The sequence below is a fragment of the Camelus bactrianus genome, chromosome 12, assembly GCF_048773025.1.
Source record: "Camelus bactrianus isolate YW-2024 breed Bactrian camel chromosome 12, ASM4877302v1, whole genome shotgun sequence".
Taxonomy (NCBI): Eukaryota; Metazoa; Chordata; class Mammalia; order Artiodactyla; family Camelidae; genus Camelus; species Camelus bactrianus.
The window spans coordinates 51,692,677-51,711,706 of record NC_133550.1 but is presented as its reverse complement, the minus strand read 5'-3'; the positions used below and the strand labels follow the sequence as shown (position 1 = coordinate 51,711,706).

The 19,030-nt window shown below is 39.1% G+C and overlaps 1 protein-coding gene across 12 annotated transcripts in view; it reads left to right on the top strand.

Moving 5' to 3' along the window:
• Nucleotides 1-19,030, top strand: part of NAV3 (neuron navigator 3) — an 813,571-nt gene that overhangs the window by 656,656 nt on the left and 137,885 nt on the right. For 11 of the 12 annotated variants that reach the window (XM_074375364.1, XM_074375362.1, XM_045519434.2 and 8 more), the window contains 3 exons: nucleotides 1,630-1,745; nucleotides 15,863-15,971; nucleotides 16,673-17,056. In XM_074375364.1, coding sequence (XP_074231465.1) covers nucleotides 1,630-1,745; nucleotides 15,863-15,971; nucleotides 16,673-17,056 — 609 coding nt within the window. Of the gene's footprint in view, nucleotides 1-1,629; nucleotides 1,746-7,566; nucleotides 10,120-15,862; nucleotides 15,972-16,672; nucleotides 17,057-19,030 lie in introns of those variants that run through there. The other variant, XM_074375367.1, reaches the window with a different exon arrangement.

Here is a 19,030-nt window from a genome sequence, read left to right as displayed (position 1 = left end):
ACCTTTTTAATGCCGAGAATCACAACATTGAATGATTGGGTAAAAAAGAACAAAGAGGAAAAAAGAACAAAGAGGGGGAAAGTAGCATCCAGAGAGAATGGGAAACGAACTGGAGAATTTTTATTGTAGAACCCAAGGTATGAGAGTTTCATAAAGAGGGGAGTGGTCTGCTGTCCTAAATGCTACCAAGATATCAAGGAAGGCAAAGACGGAAAATGTCTGTTGATTTTCACAACATTGAAGACTTCACTGGCCTTAATGTTATATCTTGTCATTTGAACAGCATATTATCTTTCTTAATTTTTCCATGCCTCTTACATTCAGTTTCAAGTTATAGTAAATTAGGAATGTCTGCCAGAAATCACCAGAGGTCAAGACACAACTTTGTATGAATTCTTACAAAGCTCTATCTTTCTTTATTGTATCAATTCCTATACACAGGCAGACAGACAAACAGACAGCATATAGTTTTCCATGATTTATTAAAATCCTCATGAGCTTTTCAGAGTTTTTAGATCTGTCAGATACATAAAAAATATTTCTGGCTTCAATGATTAGACTTTATTTTCTCTCAAACAAAAGCAGAATTTAGAGTAAAAGTAATATATTAATTAAAATTGATTTTTAAAATATGTCAAATTTTTCTTTCACATTTCAGACATTCTCTTTAGATTTTTTTTAAGTAAGAGATTTTTAATGATTGCTTGCCACAGTCCAAACCCAGTACTAGAAGTGGGATTCCAAGGCAAATGAAATAACTGTAAGAACAAAGTCCGGCATACAAGGCTGTATGGTCTTGCCTCCTTCATTCTCTTGTAGTTCATGCTGTGGACTTTTTAAAAATATGGTGGTTTTGACCAATGTAGATTTTGAAGCTGCATAAGGAAAGATAATGCCTCATAAAACATTCGCCTGTGCATAAAAGGAAGAAGCAATGCATGAAGATTGGAATATCAAAACATATGCAGTCCCTCTGCAGAGTGCTTTTTATTTGATTGGACCTACTCTTTACATGTTAACCACACACACAAATACATACCCATGTACATATATATATATATATATATACACACACACACAATTATAAACATAAAAGAGGGTTGTAAGAATGAGAATCTGGTTTTGATTGACTTTAATTTTCCTGAGATCAAGACATTAATAGCCCATAGCAAATTCAATATTTATTTCAACTTCTACTTTGTATTTTAGGATATATTCAATAGAATTTTCATGGAAAAATAATTTTAGAGGTGTTTTAAGGGCTTTTATTAGTTATTCCTCACAAGAACACAATTTAGACAGACTTTCTCTAAGACAGCCAAAAAAAAAAAAAAGAAAGAATATTTTTAAGTCTTTTGCCCCCTCCCAAAAAAAGTCAAATATTGATAATTATAAGATTTTAAACTTAGAAAAGTCTGAGAAAGCTGATTTAATGTCTCACTGCAACTTGGGTTGTATATAAAAAATAAGGAAATTCTCCTGTAGATTGACAGCTTTGAATGTCCCAGTCATAAAGTAATGCTTACTTACCTTGATAGAAAACTTCTGTTGATTTCATATTATGCTAGAGAACTTTGATGAGTCGCTGGTGACAGCAATTGGTATTTCTGTCTTCTTGGTTAATTTCAGAGCACATTCAGAAAATGAAGGTACCTCTTTACCATCTGCCGACTCCTGTACCAGCCCCACTAAGATGGATTTATCATATAGTAAGACAGCTAAGCAGTGCCTAGAGGAGATATCTGGTAAGTGACCTGATGGATGGGTAGGTCAAACTCACAATCTTTGTAATCTCTCCAAAAGTCTTTTTATTAAATCATATTTGTGCTATGCTGTTTTTCCTTAGGCATAAATGGCCTGTGTGCATTTCATGCTTCAGAGACGCTTAGATATGTGGCTACTCTGCTTAGGACGATCTCTTTGTTGCTCTGTAAAGAATTCTATGAAGAAGGGTAGTGCTCTCAGAGGCTGAGATTTTAAGTCATTGTTGCCCTCAGTCAAGTTGAATACAATCAGGGAAAACCTGGAGAGTCTTCTCTTGTTGATAAGGAACTCCTTGAACATATTTGGAGATTTAAAAAATATTAATGATCAGGTGGCAATGTAACATTCCCGTGGCCAATCCAACCCTGCTCTGTCTTCAATTCTGGATGACTTTGAATATTTCTACATGGTGGTTCCAAATGGGGAAAGTCTAATTATGGAAATATTTTATTATATACAAATCATGTAAGAAAAATGACATATACGTACTCCAGATACAATTTTTCAGATTTGTAAGTGTATTAAACAGGATTCTGAGCTGTAGTCCATTGTTTTTCCTAGGACCCAGATAAACATAGGCACATATGGAAGGCCTTTGGTGTCATTTGATTATATATGGGTCCATAAGACCTAAAGAAGGCTCTTAGCACAATATACTGCTCCTAAGGGGAAAGAGAGTTCAAGAACATTATCTGTTTCCAAATATAAGAATGCATAGAAGTAGAGGTTTGTCTGTTATTCCAGTAAATCTCTGGCTCAGCCCTTGTATATTCCTAAGGGAAAAAAAAAACTAAAAGAACTACTTAATATTTAAAAATGACTGTAGTCCTCCAAGGACCCGAAGTGTTGTTCTGACGTTCATAAGAGTAACCATACTGCAAATTTGGAGGTTAAGAAACTTTGTCATTTCCACAGACTTGAAACACTTTGGCAAGTGTTAGCAACTGCTGTAATATCTGCCAGTTGATACTGATAACAGTGACAACACAGCATCCCACGGGCCTTTGGGGATTAACATCAGTGGCATCATTAGGTATCAGAGTTTTCATGTGATTACAGGGGGCCGGTGCAAGGAAGGGGGAGAAATGGTAATGCCAAGGCATAGCTATGGGGATGGTATTTGTAGGTTTTTCAAACTCTTGGTAGGAGTGTTGGTTTTCCATAGCGCCAAATAGTCCCACAGTCAGAATGACGATATATATCTGTATTGTGATTAGATATTATTTAAACATAGTGTGGCATGAAGATGTATGTTTCATACGTTTCTTTACTCATGAATGTCTGCAATTAGCTTTTACCTGTGAAATACCAGATCTCAAATCTGTAGGAGAAAATACATTTAGTAAGCTTTGAAATCTAATTTTTATGTGACTTTCACAAAGAAACCTTGTTTTCTGAATTTATGTATCACTTATTGATTGAATACCCATGTTTGATTTTTTTCCCCAGTTCCTTTTTCTTCCCACCATTTGATCATTTTTTCATACTGCCAGTTACAGATTTACATTTATGTAACTCAAAACATTATGTTGTACACGTTACACTTATACAGTGCTATATGACAATTACATCTCAATAAAACTGGAAATTTCCTTTAAAATTTCCATTTAATGTTCTGATTTTTAATAGAATATTTGGAAGTGAAATATAAAATAGACCTTAAAATAATATAATAGTTTGATGGGTTTATTAGAAGGTATAATATTATTTTGTAGCAATAATTGTTGGTATAGAGCCATAGATTTGTCTATGATTTAGATAGGAATATAGTCAGAGGAAGAAACTAGCAAATAAATGCTGAAATGAGGCTTATCTGATTGTGTCATTCCCAATATCCCTTGTTTATCATTAGCCAATAGTGGGATATTGAAAATTTCTCCCAATGCAAACTTGAGATTTCATGGAAGAAAGATATTGTATCTGATAGGGAAGGTACAAATTGAGTACTGTACTTGGAGAAATCTAGATGAGCGTATTCTGGTAGACCAGTGATGAGAGGATGGCTGTCATTGGGAAGCAGGACAATGACAAGAACATAGGTCATACACCCTGGCCTTTCTTCTAATGATCTTGTCTTCTAATCCCTCTCTTGGTCACGTCCTAGACGTGGCCATCATCAGAATCTGCAAAGTCTCTGTAACCTCATGCACCCCATTCTTGCTGCTAACAACCTCCTGTCTTTTCAGTGTCTGTGCTTTGCTCTGACTCCACCCCTAGTTGTACCAGGATTTCCAGTTCATTGATCTCACCACCTTTTGCTTACCATCACCAAACTCTGCACATCTTTTCTTCCCTCCTTAGTCAGCTGAATTCCTGTAGGGACTGAATGTGATTTCACTCTTGCATACACCATTTACTCCCTCGGCCCTCTCTCACTTCAAAGTACTCTTTGGATGAAATCACAGAGCTAGTTAATTTCAAGTCTCCACCTAGTCCCTACCAGCAATGAAAGATTCTGGTGAAAAACACATCACATGTGTTAGAAGCTCTATATCTAAAACATCATTGCCTTCGCAGTTGGCAGACCTTGGTGTCCTGGTAGAGTTTTGCCTGACCAGCATCCATTGCCCCATCTGCTAATAGCAGCACCTTGATTTGGCTTTTAAGGAACCATAGCCCCATTGACCTCTGCTCATGTGGTTCATGTGAAATTGACCTGAGCAGATCCAATCAGAACAATCCATTCAGTTGACCACAGTGATTCTTTCAGGAGCGGACATGTGACCCAATTCAGCTCAATCAGAACCAGTGAGAATCAGTCTCACAGCTTTTCTAACATTATTAGGGAAGAGATAACTCTATTTTTCCACAAGACCTGAAGCTAATCAAAAGACAGCTTGGAGCTGCTGGCAGTTATCTTCACCCTCAAGTGAACCAAACAGAGAAAACGGAGGCCAAAGCAGGAGAGAACTAGCTCAAGACCAACGTAGGAAATGTCTGAGCCCCTGAACAAGCCATGTCAGGAACTCTCTCTCCCTCCTCCTTTGCACTGTCCTGTTATGTTACCCAGGGAAAATCCCTTTTTGTGCCTCACCGAGTATGAAAAGCATCCCTATTGTGTGACCAGCGAGATGCATGACACATAAAGATTTGTGATGCTGTTAAGGAGCGGACTCGAGTGGTTCACACTGAAAAGCAGCTTTGTTCGAGGGATTCACTAAGTTAGTAGGAAGCTTAGCTCTTTGCCTTTTATCTACGTGGTAGCTCATTTGAACTTATAGAAACAATGTCTCTGTGATTAAATGGTGGCAGAAGTCAAAAATGTAGTTAATTGTGGTGCGTCCAGAAATTAACACAACATTGTAAACTGACTGTATCTCAATAAAAAAAAAAAATTGTGTTGTGAAGATCAGTGTCAGAAAGGAGTGGCACTCAGTAAAATGTCAAGCTGGAGAAGACTCGGGACTCTTACAATTGGAAGACCCTAAATCCCTCCAAAGCCTTTACGTGTATCTCTCAGGTTTCCCGCTGTTTATTATGCTTTTAGGGAGGAAGCTAGTGATATTTACCCAGTCTGATGATGGTGATTCTATTAATTATTACAGTCATGTATTTTATAATTTGTGACAAAGAGTGAGTGAGCCTCTTGCTTCCAGCCTGTCCTTTAAGATTCATGCCATGACCTCAATATTACAAGTCTGGCTGAATTGATGGTTCAGTTTTTTTTACTGCTTTGGCTTGGGTTTTATTCTCTCATTCATTGACAAAAAGAATTTGGCCTCAGAGACCATCCCTTTCATCAAGTGCCAAGAGATCCTGCCAAATGTAAAGTGAGCTTGATTTTTTCATTCCACAGGAATCATTCAGAAAGTTTTTATTTTTTTTCTAATACGTAGGTTCACACTTGCCCCTTGTTTTGCATAAGGCCATCTGCCGACATGGATAACCTTTGTTTAATCCATCTTTTAATCCTCATCTAGAATTTGCATTTAATATAGAATGGTGATAGATGCCAGACTGAATCAGAATCAGCAAAGCCAGTGTGTCATTCTTAAATAAAAATAATTAAATAATTGGATGAATTCAACAAATCCTTTTAGAAGTGAGAATTTAGATTAAAGGGGGAAAATGAATGGTTACATGTTTTGTTCTGTTTTGTTTTTCTGACTTCCCAAACTTTGTATTGAATAATGGGAAATATCTGGCGTTTAAGACTTTTGTAAATGATCACTTAATTTGCCTTTTTCTTGGATGTTTACAAAGATTAAGGTGATCAAGCTCAGGTCATTTAAATCAGTTTAGATCTTTTTCTTAAATAGCTACTTTATAATTGTGTTTACTAGGGAGCTCAAAAACACTTCTTTTCAGAACATTACAGTGGCTATACTTTATGTGAAGTCTTGGCTAAATTAGAGTGACTCGCATTTTTAGCCTTGACTGGGTGTATTCGTCGCTTACGTGCTGAGACGTCCTCCTCCCCCTTGTGTAACATACATTTAAACGGATGAATACAAGTAAGTACAAATACACCCATGTGTGAATGTACAGGCAAAGCCAGCAGAGATAACTGCCTCTAGAGAAGCAGTAATTGGATTCCCCTCTGTTGTTCAAGGTAAACTTAAGGACTGACGTAGCTCCCGGGGGAAAAACGACTACAGCTACAAGTTGACAACTGTATCTTTAAACCAAGAAGCAAACAAAAATGCCCTTTTGATGTTTTTCTCTGTTTAGGGCTATAGCTTCAAAATAAGCAGCCCCTCATTAATGTCTCCTTTGGACTTAGTTCACCCCTTTCTAAATTCACCTCTAACGGAGGAGTATGTTTTTTGCCCCCTTGAATCAGGATGGACCGTGTGATTGGATTTGACCAATGATATGTGAATGGAAAAATGACATGAGCTATTCTTGAGCAGAAACTTGGGTTTCTCCTACCTTTTTCCCTCTGTTGAGTTACCAGCATATCCTGGACTGAAGGATTTGCTCTTCTAGCCTGGGTCTTAGTATAAAGGGTACCTGGATCAGAGCTGCAGCCAACATAGGATGGACATTGATGTGAGCAAAAGTGAATCTTTGTTTCTGTAAGCCACTGGAATTTCTAAATAATTTTGTAAATATAATACAATTTAGTCTAAGCCAGAATTTCTCAACCTTGGCTCTATTGACATGTATTAATTCTGCATAATTGTTTGCTGGGGTTGGGGGGGCTGTCCTCTCATTGTAGGATGTACAGCAGCATCGTTGACCCCTACCTTTGTCAGAAGCACCACACCCTCATTTGCGATGACTTAAATGTCTCTTACTAGTGCTGAATGTCCCTATGGGGGACCAGTTGAAAACCACTAGTCTCAGCCTAGAAGTTCTCAAAGTGGAGGTTCTAGAGCTAGCAGTATCTACCTTACCTGGGAATGTGTTAGAAATGCAAAGCCTCACACCCCTTTCAGACCAACTGCATGAGTAGGGATGGGGTGGGGCCCAGCGAGCTATGTTGTAATAAGCCCTCTGAGAGGTTCTGAACACTGAAGTTCGAGAACCTCTGGTCTCAGCTGAGCTGATTGGTACACAGGTCCCCTTGTATAAAGAAAGCATCATTATTGCTTTCACTTAGAGATGCTCAAGGTTAGCTCCTTTAATGCCTAAAGCACAAGAATTACCTTTTTTTTGAACCTGTAAGACTTTATGCTACATGTGTACTTTAGTGTAATACATGTCAAGCAAATCAAAGTTTTATAACCTCAACAATTTCACTGTAGTCTCGTAATCTGGTGATTCACTGGATCACGATAACTCCAAAGGAAGGAAAAAAATGTTTTTCTTAGGAATCCAAAATGGAGTGGCATTTTAGTCTTTTAAAAAGCACTGTATAAGATAATGTTTTTGGAAGGTTAATTGTCAGTTTCTGTGGTTCAGCCTTTGTACCCTCATTTTGTTTAAGCACATTTTATAGAAACTATTTTTGAAGAGTGAAGAATTGAAAATCAGTATTCATAATTCACATTTGTTTAACTGCAAAAAATATTTCATCACAAATAATTATTCTTTCCATCGAATTCTCTTTTATGTAGCTGTGTAAAATGGATCCCCCTTGAACCTGGGCATAAGGAATAATTAACTTGGCAAAGTAGGTTATCATATGTAAAGGTATAAGCCTTGCACATGAAAATGCTAATTTATACAGTTAGGAGGTTTGGCATTTCCCCTAGTTCAGGTTAGCAATATGAGGTGAAAAAGCAGAATTAATTTGCTCATATTAGCTCAGAAAATGCTAGGGAATTATCTCAATTTGAATGACACAATTAAATTTTTTGATCTATTACTCCACTTCCACCTTTTAGTAAGGAGTGTTTATGGGCAGAAAACCAGAAATTTTTCCCTGTTACTCTTTTCATCACCTCTCAGTGGTGTACATGGTTTCTACTGTACTTGATAACTGTTTTAAAAGTTTTCCTAAAATCAGAATTTCAGGGTGGTGATTACAACCAGTACAAGATAAATACAAGACATTCATCTTCCTGGCTTTCTGCTTTTCATCAAAATATTAAAAAAAATTAAAAGCTGATGATACAGCAATAGGTTTACGGACTGGACCAGGACAAATGCTCAGTGTCAGAAAGCATAATGTACAGTTGATGGTTTTTGTCACATCCTGATCTACACACTTGGCCATCCGCTTTTAACTATGTGCCTTGAGAGAAAATATTCCTTCTCAAAAGAGAAAACAAAAACACCTTCAAGGTTTTTGTTGTTGTTTTACAGGAAGAAATGTTTTGATTTTTATTGTCACATTAGGATTGTACTCATATCTTCAGAATAAAAAGCCCTTGAATTTGTTCTTCAAAGAGGGAGGTGGAGTCTTTCCCTTTAAAGCATTATCTGTCAGCCGGTGGAGAGTGTCATGCTCCGTGTTTTAGGTCCTTTACACTCTTGAATTTGATTTGTGCTTTTGCAGCACAAATCCCAACATTCAGAAGACAGATCTGCCTGCTTCAGCTGCCTGCAGCGATAGAGAATTAGTCTGTCATTCTCAGTGTCGTGGAGTGTGTGTTTAGTATGTGAGAGAGTGAGTGTGTGTGTGTGTGTGTGTGTGTCTGTCCGTATCCGACGCAGGGTGGCCGAGAGTGATTTAAACGTGCATAGGGTTAACAGTGTAGCATCTCATTCAGGCTTGGCTTTGAAACCTGTGGCATTCGAGGCTGGACAGCCGCTTCCGTGCCTCTGTTTTAATTTAGCAGGATGTTTGCTGCCATGGCAGCCAGCAGCCTTCACTGCAGCAGCGAGGAAGAGCCATAGATCTGGGGATGCAGGTGGAATGCTAAAACGCGATAGGCTCGTACAGGGCTGGTTTTGGTGCTTAATCTCTGTTCTTACGGGGCTTGGATGCGGAGGCTATACACGCTGCACTGTCAGTTCCTCTAGAGTAAAGGGCTGCAGACTTAGATCATTGATGGGCTCGTAAGAGGCAGGGAAAAAAAAGAAAAGAAAAGCAAGAGACATCGCTGGTGCTTCACTACCTCACATTTGGGAATATAGAAGCAGTAGAGGGAAATGTGGACCCATAGCCCTGCTGAGACATGTGATTGGATGAAGACTGGAAAACGTAGTTGGTTTCCCGTGCTACTTTTCCTCTGGAGCGGTGTCTTTGGTGAACTCTTCTCTGCTTCCGATATATACAAGCAAAATGTTTGTAAGTACTGCTGAGGAGGGGAGCAGCAGGGCAAGCTGAATTGTGGGCGACTCCTGGTCGTGCTGTTGCTCTAGAATCTGTGTGAATGTTTGAGCCTTGCCTGAGCTTTTATTGAAGTGCGTGTGTCAATTACAACCCAAAGGGCCAGTTGTGCAGTTGCAAAAAGGCAATATGAGTTCCAGTTGAAAAAGGAGAAAAGCCAGGAAGAAGAGCCATGCAGCGGCCGGCCGAACTCTCTGTGTTCCGGAACAAAGAAGGAAGGCGACCGGGAGCTTGCCTTCAGAAGCAAAAGTCGCTGACCAGTCTTTCCCTCAGCAGTGAGGGGGAGAGACGACCTACTGTGCGCATTTCCAACTGGTTTGGAAATGCCGCCAAGGCCAGCCAGAGGGAGTCCAGCTATGCAGAGAGGCGCTCCCTGTCCAGGTTTGTGTCACGGTCCGTGCAGTCCCTGTACCACACCAGCGGCCCCGGGGCCTGGAGCCTTCTGCCTGCCAGCCACTCAGGCAGCGAGGGCTTAGAGGAGTGGACTTGCAGAAAAGGCTTGGAAGGGGAGAGTGACGAAGATAGCCGATCCGAGGACGAAAATGGGTCCTCCAGGCCGGGCAGCATCAGCAGGAGCTGGGCGGAGGAGGAGGGAGAGAGCTGCCTGCGGGAAGGCACTGCTCACCTGGACGAGGATGTGATCCTGACGATGCTGGGCGACCTGGAACAGGCACTTTACGCTGACTTGCTAGGTAAGTCGGGGCTGCTTCTCGGAGGAGGATGGAGTTTTAAGAAGCTGCCCCCTTTGCATGAACCAAATTTCGTCTGTTCTTCTGACTCATATTTTTAAAACTATCGTTATGCAAAACAATTTAAGATTCCTTGTCTCCTGAAATTCTTTTCTTCGTCAAACTGAACCATGAGAACCGCTGTAAAGTAGAAAGTTTTTTTCTCTATGTAGAAAGTCACTAGCAGCAACCCGCCCTTTGAGTTACTGGCCTGCAGTCTAGTGCGCTCCAGACATCCGGAAATAACGGGTAACCTTTTAAAAGTCCAAGTGTGTTTTTCACTTCGTCATTAACGGGGCCTAATTTATTGGACTTCCCTCAAGGTGACCTCAGCACAGATTTGGAATGAAGGATGGACACATTGTTTTGTAGAGCCGAGTTTCTTCTGCTGCCTCAGTGCTGTCTGAGTAGATGGCGTGGCTGGTACGTCAGTGACGAGCACCATGCTTTCTCGTTACTCTTCCAGAAATGCAGAGGCCTCTTCTCAGGGCTTGACTCACTTTTTTTTTTTTTTTTTTTTTTTTTTTTTAGTATTTGGCAAAAAATACTTCTGAGTGTGTATGTGTTACAACTGTTTCTGTTACTGTGGAGATGAGTGTGAGCTGTTGTGGTACTTTACACACTAGGCCTTTTTGACGCCATGATTCTTGGCGGTAACTTCTGGCATACTCTGTGATGGACCAGGCATGACCATGTCTGAAGTAACCCTTCGGTTTTGCTATTTGCCTAAATAGCTAAACCGTAGACATTTTAACAGTTAAGTCTCAATTCAGTGCTCTGCTGAAGCATATTTGTATCAAATGGTGCCTTTTCCCAAAACTCATAAGCATTTAAACCATTGACCACATCCTATTTTATGTCAAGGTGCTATTTCCACAAAGGACTTCACATAGGGCTCCTTAAATTCGAAAGAATTAAACCGGACCAGTGATCTCTTTGTTTCTGATTCATACAACTGATGCCAAATAGCAGGTTTGTTTTTATTCTCTCTGTAGACCCTCCTGTTACAAGGTGCTTTAGGAGATTTTCTGGAATCTTAGTGAACCAGCTTTAGAAGATGAAAGCTTAGAGAGCGAGAGCAGAGGAGAATCTTGCTCAATTTTTCACGTCAGTTTGGCTTTAAAAGAGTAATGTTTGCACAGTTGTGGGAAGAGTGGTTTCTGAATCTGAATACACCAGGTGCTCAGACGCTGAAGATTTACTTCTTCACCATTGTGTGATTTCTGTGATGAACTGCTTCTCGTAAAAAGCCTGCATGCAGTACAAAGGCAAGCGAGAGAGTCTTAATCCTTAAGAATCTTTTTTTCCCTCTTGCTCCTCTGGAACAGTAGAATCAAATAATAGTCATCTTTGCCTTGAAAAGGGTAGCATTTATCTTGTTCTAAGTACCTCTTATGTAAGTATTTTCAAAGATAGGACCAGAGTGAAGTCCCCTGACAGCATGTGTTAGTCGCTCTGCTAAATTATAGCATGCTGTGGGCGGGTGTATATATGACACATACCTTTTTGTGCATAAATAACTTGAAGCATTACTGTCAGAGGGTAATCTCTCAATAGGTGTCTGTGTAGTCCATGGTTTTTAAACTGAGCATCTGCTTGTTGTACTTATGGGATTATTCTCTTTAAGGCTTCCCCCCACACACACACATATGCCAGTATTCAAAAATGCAAGTGAGAAAGTAAGAGAAAGAGATTATTTAAATGGCTCTGATATGAATAATCATATCAGGATAATGAAGCCTTGCAACGCAGTTCCCTAAATAAAGATGCATGTTAAGTTGGTAAATATGGTCACTACATCCAAGCCCACAGCGCACGGGAATTTCAGGATTTCTGCCACGTGCTTGACCAGATTCTGCTTCTGACTCAAAATGGCCTCTTCCAAGTTAGTTTTTAGGCAGGGTTTCTTAAGTTTCACTCTTTAATCTTGGACATCCTAATAAATCAGACTGACTAGGGTCTGTGCTATCACAACATAGAAGAATATTTAAAAGGTAGCTGTAAAGCTATTAGCCATATTTTGCTGTCCCCCCCCCCAAACTGTCTGGTTTAACCAGATGAGTGGAAAATTTTTCTACCCAGCTCACTCACAAAGTTAGGGTGACTTTGCCAAATAAATCAGATAGCCGTAGTCTAAAAAATAACACTTGTAGTGTAGCTGGTGTAGAGGACACAATTCTCTGTGAATCAGGTTCATTCAGATATAATTTGATTTCCTCTTAAAAGATGACAGGGCTGACAGTGTTAATTACGCTGTGTGTAATTAATGCCTAAAACGTAAGAGCAGGACCACACAGATTAAATGGTCTGTCTGTCTGCCACTAAGTGAAAAACGCAGAAGCGCCAAATTGAGCCTGTTCCTCTGAGCCCTGCTCATAGAGAAGACCTTACAAGCAAAAAGAAAGCAGTTTGCACCACTGGTAAAAACTCACAGTGAATTGCAGAAGGTGCCATTCTGGAAAAATGTGTGTAAGCCTTTATTTATTAATTTTTTTTTTCTGACACCTAAGAGGCTTCCTTCAGGAATAATAGCTGGCTTTGAGATGACAAAAGTGAAAGGGGATACAACATTTTTGCGACTACATAAATTTCTCATGTGCATTTTTCTACTAACTTTCATTTGCTCCTAAATATTTAATGTTATTTGTGCTCTCCCATTTGACCTTTTCAGTTGCGATCCCCTCCCCACCCCCAATTCTCTAGACATCATCTGGATACAAATTTACAGGATACTTCAGGCTTGTGCCATTCTTAGGGGGTTTGTGAGTGCATTTGACTTTATCTTGCCTGTTGTGGGTCATTGAGAACATTTCCTGCAGTAAGTTTTGATCTGGTTATTATCTTTCACGACACGAATGAAGCAACAATTATGTTTTACTCCGTTAAGTGCTGGGAGGGAAAAGTCCATTTGTCTGATTGTCCTGAGTGGTGCCGTATCATGAGTGGATGTCCTGAGGAGAAAAACCAAAGGAGGGATGGGGTGGTGGTTCTGAGTCAAGAGGGAAGCTGTATAAACAAACAGTGGCTTCAGTTGGAATGATCCAAGGATCTAAGATGCCTGTTGGATAGGAAGAAGGAACTGTAAAGGGAGATAAAGAAGATGTGAAGAAAACCTTAGTGAAATGGGATGGCTGAAAATACAATGTTCTTAAAGTTATGTAAAAAAAAGACATTGAATGTAATTCAAACATCGGTGTTACTAATATTTTGCAGTTGGAAAGCGATTGAGATACAGCTTGATTGTAATGTGAAAGTTCTCCCAGGGGGAAGGGGCTCAGGGACAGGGGACATGTGATGGTGTATTTTAGGAACTTCTGTAAGGTCAACAGCTTGCATTCCTTCTTAACCTCCAATAAAATTCATCTCAACACTTTCTCCTTTGAGATTTTTCATCTCCTATCATTACTTAGGATCTTTGGCTTCTCTGTGGTATGAAATCTCAGATACACCACTGAATATTAGCTTTAGTGCTTCTCCAGTTTTGTCTCATCCTCACTGTTTCTTTGGCCCACTTTGAGTAAAATCCCTTCTTCACCTCTGCCTTTCCTTTGACTGTAATGATATTTCTTTTTCCTACTCTTTAAGAATTTCCTTACAGAATCTCCCTTTTTCTTCAAGGCTCTACCAGATTATTTAGAGGTAAGAGGTCAACGTCTTTCTAGCCATTTCTCAAATATTCTGTTATATTTATAAGGATGGAAGACTTTCCATAGAAAAAAATGATTAGAGTCTTAAGGGTTATTAACAATTCTGAGTTTTAAAATAAGGTTAATCTGTGAGGTTAAAGATTGTATGACTTGAATTAGGGTAGGGAAAGTCTACAGCATGTGGCTTTTTTAATTCTTAAAAATATATTTACTGAGGGAGGTTTTTTCGATGCTTTGTAAATTTGAAATAATAATGCAGTTATTAAGCAAATGTCAATCATTCAAATAAGTTGTAAATTAAAAGGAAGAGATTTGCTGACTGACAGCAGAGTAGCAACCATCCAGGATGAAGAATGAGGAACACTGTAGTCATGCTTGGCTGCAGAAGGAATTAGCAGTTATCTTTTTGAGAGGCTGTAGGGGGAGGGTGTAACTCAGTGGTAGAGCACGTGCTTAGTGTGAATGAGGTCCTGGGTTCAATCCCCAGTACCTCCATTAAAAAATAGATAGACAGACAGACAGACAGATAGACAGATAAATCTAATTACCCCCACTCCCCAAAAAGAGAAGCTAAAATTAAAGTTGTTCAACTGGTTTCAGAGCCATTGGAATCACTGGGTGGAAGTTAAATGGTGGCAAATGATTGCTCACCCTCAGAAATGTTTTTGTAATTGGACCTAATTAGTCTAATATTGGAAAGAGTCATCTCTTACTGGAGAGGAGGAAGCCTTTTCGATCTTGGAGCCTTTAGGCAGAGACACATGGCCACCTCCCTAGTCAGACCAAGATTTCTTTCCTCACTGGCTGAGAGGTGAGGCAAGACAGTCTCTGAAATCCCTACCAACTCTAGGATTCTATTACAAATGTTAAACGGGTGTGTTTTTGTGTGTGTGTTTTAAAAATGTGGCATGAATATTGTGGAAGAAAAGTGAACAGGTTGAATATCTACCTGTGCTCTTAAAACAGATTGTAGACATGCACCTTGACTTGTCTGTGTGACAGTTTTCATACTGGAATTTAATATATGCTACTTTGACCTTCACTCTTCCTTCTTTTTTCGTTTTCCTTCCACCCCTTTTCCCTTCCTTCCCTTCCCTTCTCTTCCCTTTCTCTTCCTCCTTTTCCATCTCCTATCTTCTCTCCCCTTCATCAGTTTATTTCCCTTCCTTCCTTTTCTTCCTTCTTTCTTTTTATTAAAATTTCTCATCACTGGACATCATCCTGAACCCAAGTTGAACAGAATTAAGACTATGTTTCCTTTCCTCCCTTTCTAGGTGCTTCTTATTACCCGGATTCGCCAGCTTCAATGCCCACTGGCCTGGGAATTTTTACATAGCCATAGACAAATGATTTAATGGCATCTGTGCCCCCAAATGATAGATAGAGATTGTGTAAGGCCAATGTTCGTCACCCTGGCAGAGCTATTTATTTCATGCGTAGACTCATTCCTGGTTTAGATGCCTAGGACCACACTGGAACTCTAGTGTCACATGTGCATGTTTTGATTCCCTGTAGAAAGTGGAGAAATAATTAAAAATTAATCCATCCAGTGACCTGAATATTGGGTCATGAGTTCAATAAAACAAAAGACTATAAAAGATATTACGTCTATAAGAAAAACTTTCTCTATCTTATTCCCCAGAGTCCAAATATATACTTGCTACATAAGTCAAGTTTATCTCAGTTACTGTGAGTACACTTTGAAGCAGATAATTATGGAAATAATTAGGATCCAATTAATTTCAGATTTTTAAATTACGCTCAGAAACATGGAGCACTGTATAGCCTATTTCCAAATGACTCTCATTTCTCAATGACATAGACCTACAAAGTATTATTGCACTCTCATCACTTCAGATTATTACTTGTAACATTACACTATTCACATTTTATTTGTGGGAAAAAATATTATAATTTTCAGATGATAATAATCATTTGGAATTTCCTGCCTATGATTTTACTTTTAAGAAAAGGAACTTGCATTACTTACATATGTATATAATTATCCTCAGGATAGTAAATGACGTGAATAGCAATGTATTATTATGTTATTTTTCTAGGTGAAGACCCTGAAACAAGAAGAATGAGAACAGTTAAAAACATAGCAGATTTGAGGCAGAATTTGGAAGAGACTATGTCTAGTCTTCGTGGGACCCAGATAAGCCACAGGTCTTCCTCATTTCTGCATAACTTTGGGACAAAAAAGGAAAAAAAATTATAATTAAGCACTTAACTTCTTATAATGAGAAATAAGACATTTTTGTTTTCTCTTACTATTTTCTCACTTAAATTTTACATGACAATCAACCAGTGACTTCTCAGCACATACCTAGTGATTTTTTTTCTCCCATTCATCTCTTCTTCAATATGATTTCCCATCCAGTCTGAATTAGCTGCTGCAACCACACCATCACAGCTGAGTGGATTTTTCTGCCTGCCTTATATAACAGTAGCAGAAGTTGTAGTTAAAATGCATCTGAGGAGGGCTGGTAGAGAGTCTTTCAAACCTAAGTTTAGTTAACTTCCAAAATAATACTCAGAAGTCTACAAAGGGTTAAATTAAGTGTTGGTTGAGAACATGGAGCAGGATTTTGTTTTATCTAAAATGTAATGATGCCCTTTCTTTTAAAGCAAAAAAAGAAAATAAAAACAAATCAAAACAAAACAAAACTAAATGATGAATGAATGTCCCTTCCTGCATTTTGATATCTGAAGAGATGTTTAGAATCTCAAAATGAATGTATAATTTGACTTTCATGAAAATGGGCATACTTCTAAGAAGTAACTCTCAAGTGTAGGCTTTCCTGCCTTCATGCATTCATGGCCCCACGTAAACCAGAGTATAGTGATTTCTCTATTTTATTTGACAGCACCCTTGAGACAACATTTGACAGCACCGTGACGACAGAAGTGAATGGAAGGACCATACCCAACTTGACAGGTCGACCCACTCCCATGACCTGGAGGTTGGGCCAGGCGTGTCCTCGACTTCAGGCTGGAGATGCTCCCTCCCTGGGTGCTGGCTACCCCCGCAGCGGTACCAGTCGCTTCATTCACACAGACCCCTCGAGGTTCATGTATACCACGCCTCTCCGTCGAGCTGCTGTCTCTCGGCTGGGAAACATGTCACAGATGGACATGACTGAGAAAGCAAGCAGTGACCTGGACGTGTCTTCTGAAGTTGATGTTGGTGGATATATGAGTGATGGAGATATCCTTGGGAAAAGTCTCAGGACTGATGACATCAACAGTGGGTAAGTGGCCCTGAGCCCTGGTCTCTAACAGAATTGTGTAAACAGAGGTGTCTACAAGGATGCATTAGCTGTAAGAAGGGAATTTGGCTTCATTAATAAAGTTATAAAAAATGTGAGAAACCTGAAGTTATTTGGGGGTATTTTAGCCCTCTCTTCTGCTCATTCATGAGAAGTATACAAAATTTCTGTAAAATCTCTTCATTATAATCCATTAAATTTTCCTATTGTTAGTTTAGAGAAACACTTGGGCCCTGTGTTTTTCAGAGTGATTTTCACATGCTTCTTCAGTAACAGATTTTGTAGTGAAGGACGTGGGAAGGAGACAGGAGGAGTTCTGCTGAGCTGCTTGATTTTTTTTTTTTTTTTGACTTGTCAAAGCTGCCTGTAACTGCTTTGAGGAACACATATTTTCTGGCATTCTTCAATTATGCACCTCCAATCTAACTTGAGGGAAAATCTTTTTAGATTTGAGAGTTTCAATCTATTTATTCTCTTTCGGTGGTATTTAAATTTTTTTTTGTTATCCCCTGTTTGTCTTCAGCTTCCTATTACATTCCAAAAATGTTGTGATTATAAAACTGTTAATCGTGTTTTGGCATTTGGGAATATTTAGTTCAGTCTCAGGATGAGCCCCAATGGAGGAAATAGGATATTCTGTTAAAACCACTTCTCTTAATCACTGTAATTGCCCTTTTGAAAACTTATTACCTACTTCACTCTTGTTAAGTACTTTAAGGACATTAATCCTTTAACCCCAACCCCCCCCACCAACCCTTATGAGGTGAGTATTTTTATACCCGTTTTACAGATGAGGAAACTGATCCCAAATGGCCCCAATCGTAATAAGCTGAAGGAAAGGCTAGACTTACATTACATTAGATGGGTCTGACTTTAAATCCCAGGCTCTGTAATGCAGGAAAAAGCTTCCCAATGAACTTTATCTATACTTTTCATGTGAGTCTGGGTTTGACCTGTTCTTTGCATCTGAGAGGATCAGTGTCAGAAATCATTCTTCTGTACAAGTAACCCTTCCTGACCTCTTTCTTCAAAAGCTTGTCTGAATGATGACAAGGCCTTAAAAAGTACAAAGGAGGTTTTGATCAGACTTACAGCTCTGCTTTGATGTCCTTATTCTCACCCGGTGGCCACCTTCTCTCAGTTTCTAAAGATCTAGCATTAGGGAGACAGGTGATCATTAATTTGGGTAGGAAGTAGTTGAGTTCCCCCTGGAGTCAGAGTGTCTAAATTAAGTCTCTGTCTCTCATTTGCTATCTGCGGACCCCTGGGAGCTTAAGTTACCCACATTCCTTTCTGTAATAAAGACAAAATTGCAGAATCTTCATGAAATTGTTAGGGGTGAAGGAAGTAACCCACAAACTTGTACTTAGCACAAAGCCTGTCACAATGTAAGTGCTCAGTAAATGTATCATCCCCATCATAATGACATTTAATATCATTGGTAATTGTTAACCTAATGATTAATAACTTAACAATCATAGTGTATGATCTCATATAGGAGATAGTAGAAATTGCGGGAGGCGTGAGGAATTCTGGCAAAAGAATAGAGAAGAGGGATCGTGAGCTGAATCATGTATGAATATACGTGTGTATTCAGAAATATTTGGTGAGTTCCAACCATGGGTCAAACAACATTCTAGGCACTGTGTTCAGTGGTGAACAATATAGACACATTGCCTGCCCACTTATCACTCATGTGTTAGTGTTTTTATATTTTTCTAGGTGCTCATTTATTCAACAAATGAATAGTAATATATGTACATATGTATGTAAGTGTGTGTATGTACATTCTTAGATAAGTATTTTTTAAAAGACAATTTAAAAAAAACTGAGTGCTGCTAATGATAATATATTTGACCATCATACCTGTACTCAGGAACATTTTGTATTTTCCAGGACTCTAGCTGTATTAATGAACACTCACTTCTGTAACAGAAAATCTCGGTATCTTAACAC